The sequence below is a fragment of the Acyrthosiphon pisum genome, chromosome X (assembly GCF_005508785.2).
Source record: "Acyrthosiphon pisum isolate AL4f chromosome X, pea_aphid_22Mar2018_4r6ur, whole genome shotgun sequence".
NCBI classification, from domain to species: Eukaryota; Metazoa; Arthropoda; class Insecta; order Hemiptera; family Aphididae; genus Acyrthosiphon; species Acyrthosiphon pisum.
The window spans coordinates 69513287-69520048 of record NC_042493.1 but is presented as its reverse complement, the minus strand read 5'-3'; the positions used below and the strand labels follow the sequence as shown (position 1 = coordinate 69520048).

General features: G+C 28.1%; 1 protein-coding gene across 1 annotated transcript in view; it reads right to left on the bottom strand.

Moving 5' to 3' along the window:
• Nucleotides 1-6762, bottom strand: part of LOC100167780 (AT-rich interactive domain-containing protein 4B-like) — a 27963-nt gene that overhangs the window by 11691 nt on the left and 9510 nt on the right. The window contains exons 11-13 of the mRNA XM_029488806.1: nucleotides 4775-5507; nucleotides 4244-4476; nucleotides 4060-4156 (exon numbers count right to left, since the gene is read on the bottom strand). Of these exons, the coding sequence (XP_029344666.1) occupies nucleotides 4060-4156; nucleotides 4244-4476; nucleotides 4775-5507 (1063 nt within the window). The remainder of the gene's footprint in view (nucleotides 1-4059; nucleotides 4157-4243; nucleotides 4477-4774; nucleotides 5508-6762) is intronic.

Genomic DNA, 6762 nt, shown 5'->3' with positions numbered 1-6762 from the left:
AAAGACACCGACCGTATAATAGTAAGTAATAGTACTACACGGACCTACAGTAGAAAACACGAGTACGAAAGAGTAAAGACGAATCAAGGTGATAACCAAATATTATGAGTTATGACAAATAATAAGCAATCGATATTTCAAGTTTTTAACCAACTAATTACCTGGGGCTGTTGGTACCTACGTAATATTGTAAAATATACCTACCGATCGCACTATCGCCCGTATAGGCCAATGTTCTGGGAAAGTGTAGAGCTAGTTGTTATTAAAAATTCTCGATGATCGAGGGGGATAATTCCCATATTATATTTTGTGTAAACAACTAAATATTAATAATGACAATAATATCCTAGTTCCTAGATATGAGTCTAGATAATAATTAATAATATAGTTGTGTCATATAAACACGTATAAACATATTCTGACATTCTGTCGAAATTTACAAAATTTGATAATTTATTTTTAGAAAAAAAATAGAACAAAATTTAATGCATTATAGAATATACTTAATTATAAATTGTTATAAATATTGAAAAAAAATCATGGGGGGGATCTATCCCTCTCATCCTCCCCCCGTTTGACCGCCACTGGAAGGTATATTGCCTACCTAAAAATATACTGATCACATAATCACAAACGTGTCTCACGGCCAGTGGTGTACATTCAAATTTGTTCTTAAAAAAAAATAACCAACACTAAAACCTTCTCTTTAAAACTACCCATTTTCCCAACAATCAAACACGTTACACGTATAAATATTAATAGGCAAAATAACAAAACAAATACAAAGATTTACATAACTCATGGCACTATTTATAATATGCGCATTGCATCTACAGAATATATTATATATTTTATATTATTAATTATTTATAATAAAAATTCTAGTGTCCTTTTTTTTATTGGATAGTTCAACCAGCTCTTCATCAGGAGTGATTGAATCATTTTTGTTGATCGAGAGCATAGCTAGACCATTAAGTCTTTCCTATTAAAATTAATTACAACATTAATTCATTTTCCAACGCAGAATCAGAAGTGGATAGGTAGTATACTATCTATACTCAATGGTAGTATTTATGTTATAGGGAAATATTTGAAGGGGCTCTAAACTGAAAAAAAAAATTGGTCGCTTCGCTCGCTTTAGATACTTTATTCAATCTAACATCTTTATCTATAAATAAAATGTTTCATGCGAAAACGTAATTTTAGTTTGGTGAGGGGTTGAGGAAAATGCTTTTTTCGGTTGTAAGGAATTTTTGAAAAATTTCGCGTAAGGTCGTACAAATTCCGTACTAAATATCGGCCAAAAAAAATTGCAAAAACTCAAGATTGTGGGGGGGAGGGGTAGGGAAACATACGAAGATATTTTGGTCTTCGATTAACGATAAAAATTTAAAATACTATGTTAAAGATCCGTAAGCAAATTCTTGACTTGTGATATTATTATATTATTAAAAATAACAGTTAGTAATAATAATTATTATAAAAAAATAAACTGTTTTAAATTTAAACTATTCCCATTTGGTGAATATTTTATTGTGCAAAAAAACAATGCGTAGACCCGAGGGGGCCCCCCAACATAAACATAGACGGGGGCCTCACAGGGAAAATCCCTTTTTCCCCATGGGCCTATCCACCTCTGGCCCTGGGCAGAATAGAACAAAATGAATGAAAATTTCATAATATTATTTAACGAAAATGTTTAATATGGCCATTTACAATACTGCTATAAAAATAGAATTTATTTGTCGTTCACGCGAAATTCAACGATTATAAGTTATAACTTTAATTATAACTAAAGACCGGATTTTGCATATAATGCATGTTCATATTTTTATAAGCTATTACATGCAGTGAATGGGTTTTCATCAATCATACTTAAAGAAATAATATTACAAGTTTTTATTTTGCATATTTTTTGCATATTTTGGGTACAAGTTCATATTTTACATAAAACGCATGTTTTTGCATAATACGTATACACCAGGTATTATGGGTCAATATTGTAATAAAGTAGTTGTAGTAAGTACACAAAAATTTCAAATTGATCATGCACGTTAAGTCATTTTCACACGAAAAATATTCGAAAACTCCCACTTCTAAACAAACATTTGTTAATCAACAGTCGACATTAGGGGAAAATCAATCAGTATTTTTCCAAGACCTTTGTTCAGCTTTGATTGCTTCTAACATACCACTGCATAAATTACAAAATACCAATTTCAGATCTTTTTTGGAAAAATATACTCATTTACATATACCTGATGAAAGTACCCTAAGGAAGAATTATGTAATCAAATGTTACACAGACGTTTTAAATAAAATACGAGAAAATATAGGAAGTTCATATTCATATATTTTTGTATCAATGAAACTACTGACCCACGAGGCAAATATATTGCGAACTTTACTGTTGAAAAATTAAATGTTGATTCACCATCAAAATCGTATCTTTTAGCATCTAAAGTTCTTGAAAAAACAATTAATAATACTATAACAAAATTTGTAAATGATTGTCTTAGAGTATTATGACCAGAGGGAGGTAACGACGAAAAAGTTTTATTAATGTTATCTGATGCTGCCCCATATATGGTTAAGGCTGCTAACAATTTAAAACCATTTTATTCCAATCTTATTCATGTGACTTGTGCTGCTCATGGGATTCATTGGATCGCAGAAAAAATTATGGATATTTTTCATGAAATAAACGATTTAATTAACAACGGAAAAAAGATATTTTTGAAAGCTCCTTATAAAATTCAATTATATCATGAAATGTTACCTAATAAACCATTACCACCTCAACCTATAATAACACGATGGGGTGCTTGGTTAGTATCGGAAATATTTTATGCAGATAATTTTGAAAATTTTAAAAATGTTATTCAAAACCTACAAGAAGATGATGTCAAAAGCATTCAAAACTGTAAACAAATTCTAACTAAATCAAATATAATTAACGATTTAACTTATATTAAAACAAATTTTTCGATTATTGTTGAAAGCATTAAAAAACTTGAGACTTCAGGTTTGTTACTCATAGATGCTTTACAAATTTTTGAACAAGTTACGAACTCTATTATTAATCTTGCTGAAAATGATAATAGCGTATTAATAAAAAAAAAAATTATAATTTATAACTTAATCGGTTTTTTCTCCGTTGTCCAATCGAGTCGGTCGAGATACTGGCAATATTAATATGTGTTTATTTCCGCACGCAACTAACTGACTGTGTACGATCAAATGTCTATTTTGATTGATATACCGCACCCATAATTTCGTTATGAAATCTTTTTTCGTTGTTGGTAAAGTATAGTGTATACAGGTATACTCAATAGTCAATACTCAATCGCCATATTATTATGACTTATGTTTGTGTATACATGGATGATTAATAATAAAAAATTCATAAATAATATCACAATTTTTTTTTTTTTGGTACTGGTGGGAGGTTTGAACCCAACCGTCCCCCCCCCCCCCGTATGTACGCCACTGCAGTCACGGCCAACACTGAGCAGGATGGCTATAATATAATATAATCGAACGTGTCCTGACTTAATGACTGACCAACTTAGAGCCTAAATAATGATAGCATGAGGCTTGCAATTTCCATGGCACATTTGCACCACCATTTGTGTTAGCACTAAGAAAACATCTTCCAAAATTCACATTTTATAAAGTTTTGCTTGCACAAGTATTTTGAGATTCAAGATGATCGATAAAAAGTTATAAGTTTACCATACACGCAATATTAAATATGAATTGAACAAAGTTTGAATCATATACCTAGAGTTGGCACTTTTAACGGGCAACAATGTGCACGGGATTAGCTAGATCATAATATTTATAAGTTATAAGTTAATGTATTGAATAATAACAAAATATAATCAATAATTAATTAATTTCTTTGCCTATATAGTTTATTTATAATGATTAAAAATAAGATTTATTCCTTTAGCTTGATTGTAATTTTGTGTATGACACAATATCATTGTAACCAGATAAATTTAAACTATATTTATAAAACAAAATATATATTTTTTATGTATTCGAATAACTTACTTTTGCATCATAAGTTGTTTGTTTATCTCCGTAGTATACTACAAGATTATCTCCAACAATCACTGGTGAGTTTTTATCAAACGGTACATTTTCAATACTAAATTAACAAAAATATAATAAAAGTATTAAATAATATGAAATACATAGATTTGAAGTATATTATTATCATAGTTTATAAACATACATAGGTGTAGGAATTATATCGTTTGAGGCCAATTTTTCTTCTTTATCGTTCTTTTTTTTTCTTTGGGTTTTCTTCTTTTCAGTTCCGTCCTCCTTTTTAATTTTAATTAGATTTTCTACAAGAAGTCCAGGCTGGGTAAGTTGTACCACAGAAGTACTGTCAGCAAGATCATTTAATACTGATACTCTCCTTGATTTAGTAGGTAGATGTTCTTTGGTTTTTGATCGCGTAAGCTAAAATAAGAAAACGAAACATTAATTTTTAAAAACCTATTTTATTAATAATAATTAGATATGTTAAGATTTTATTTTCAAAACCAATCTACATTTATCAATTATACCATAAATATCTAGCAAATATTATAATGAAATTAAATATATTAAATTATGAAGTGAAGTAGAGTACTTTATTCATCTTCTTTCATAAATTAGTTAATTTAAGTTAATGGAAATTGCATGATTTAGTTGTATAAATAAATAATCAAATTGAGTAATAAAGAGCATTATATACAACAAATTAAACAAATTTTACTTTTGGTACTTCTTCAACGAGTTTTCCTTTATTTGAAGCATCTTTCTGAGTATTAGAAGTTCTTCTCATAGACTTTTTGAATGGAATCATTTCAGCTATTGCAAAATTTTTAATTTTTTCATTGGAAGCTCTATTTTTTCTCATACCTGATAACCCAGTATTTGCAGATTTAACTTTTACAACTTTTTCTTCGTTAATAGTTTTTTGCACAGATTTTCCAAATAAATTTCTTGCAAATATTTTTTTTCCTATTTTTGTATCTTCAATGATTTGATCATCATCTACTGTATCAGAATTTATCTCTTTTTTTACTTCTTTTTTTAAGATTTCTTTTATTTCTTTTTTAGTCTTAGAATTTCTAACTGGATCCTTTGTTTCTGTTAGATCTGGATCCCATTTCACTGATTGCTTATTGCGTGATGTACTATTAGGAATATCTTCTTTTTTTTTATCAACTTTCTTTGAAGTTTCTTCATTGTTCTTTAGAAGTTTTGCTTCAGCTTTAATAGCTTTGGCTGTTTTTTTAACTACAGCAGAATCCTTATTTTTTTTATTGTTTAATTCATTTTTTTCACACATGTTTTTATCAGTCGCAGATGATGTGCTAGGCAGAGCCTTATCAACATCCCTAATAAGGCTGCGACTAAATCTACTGCGCGATCTTACTCCCCTTGGATGACTCAACATTGTGCATCCGAGTTTTCGATAAAAATCCTCAAAACTATGTAAATATCTGTAATGCAACACAAAAAAATATTAAATATTTTTATTGTTTAAAAAAATAGGCAAATTTATAAAAATAAATTTAAATTTACATATATTTTTTTCTTATTTATTAATGCACAATACACTTGTTTTTGTTTACTACAATATGTGCATCAAATAGGGGTGATTAAATAAGATATTATGTATGTAAATAAAAAAAACACCTTTCATATGAGAACAGCATACTGAGAAGAGACAAAAATATAAATAGGTAGGTCGTAGGTGTCTCAGTTGTGACACAATTTTATATCAAACAACAGAGTACCAAGGTATTTAATTTAATTGCATCATTTAATACTTTAACTTATATACATACATAAACATAATTATATTGTTAGATAAATGTATGGTTATAATTAATGTAATATACATTTGATCATTTGATGTTTTAACAGCATTAGTTTATATTATGAGTTAAAATAAAATCAAATTTTGACTCTTGAAATGTAACTTAGTTATTTAAGCTATTATTTAATAGTTGGAAAATAATTAATTTAATGTGAAAACAAGCTATATTTGTAATAATGTAAGGCAATTGAATCAGCGAGCTTAAGAAAATCTCGGCAGACCACATAAACATTGGACAGGTTGCCAAAAAATTGGGCCGTTATTATTTTTTGGCAAAAATAATCTAGTTTTTCTAGATAGTGGTATATTATAGAATAATATAAACCCAAATTAATTGTTGATAAAATAATATGTTTTAGTTTATTGAGAATTCCATTTCAAATTAAAATAAATTTGAAAAAGGTGGGTAAGTGGATTTCGCTCTGCTGTACAGTAGGTTACAAGTGAATCACTGTATAATGGATGGTATTAAATTTGAATTCAATGATATAATATCATTGTATAAGAAAATCGATTCTGAGCGGAGACGGTATGTCAGTTTAGGTATAAGACATAATATTATATTATAGTCTATAGTATTTTAAAAAAATTGACCTATAATAGGTACCTATAATAAATTCCAAATTCATTATATCATAATATCTATTAGGTACTTATAACGCGTTATACATCAACAACAAACCGTGATACTATCATAGATATATAATAGTATACTTTAAAAGTTTCAAGTATACCCAAGAATAATATTATACAATCACAACAAAAAAACTAAAATAGTTATTCTAGGTTTTTAATATGTAATTTCGTCCAAATTTGTACTTAAAATGACTATATAAAAATAAACTGTATAAATGTATTTTTTAGATTTTTTGGTA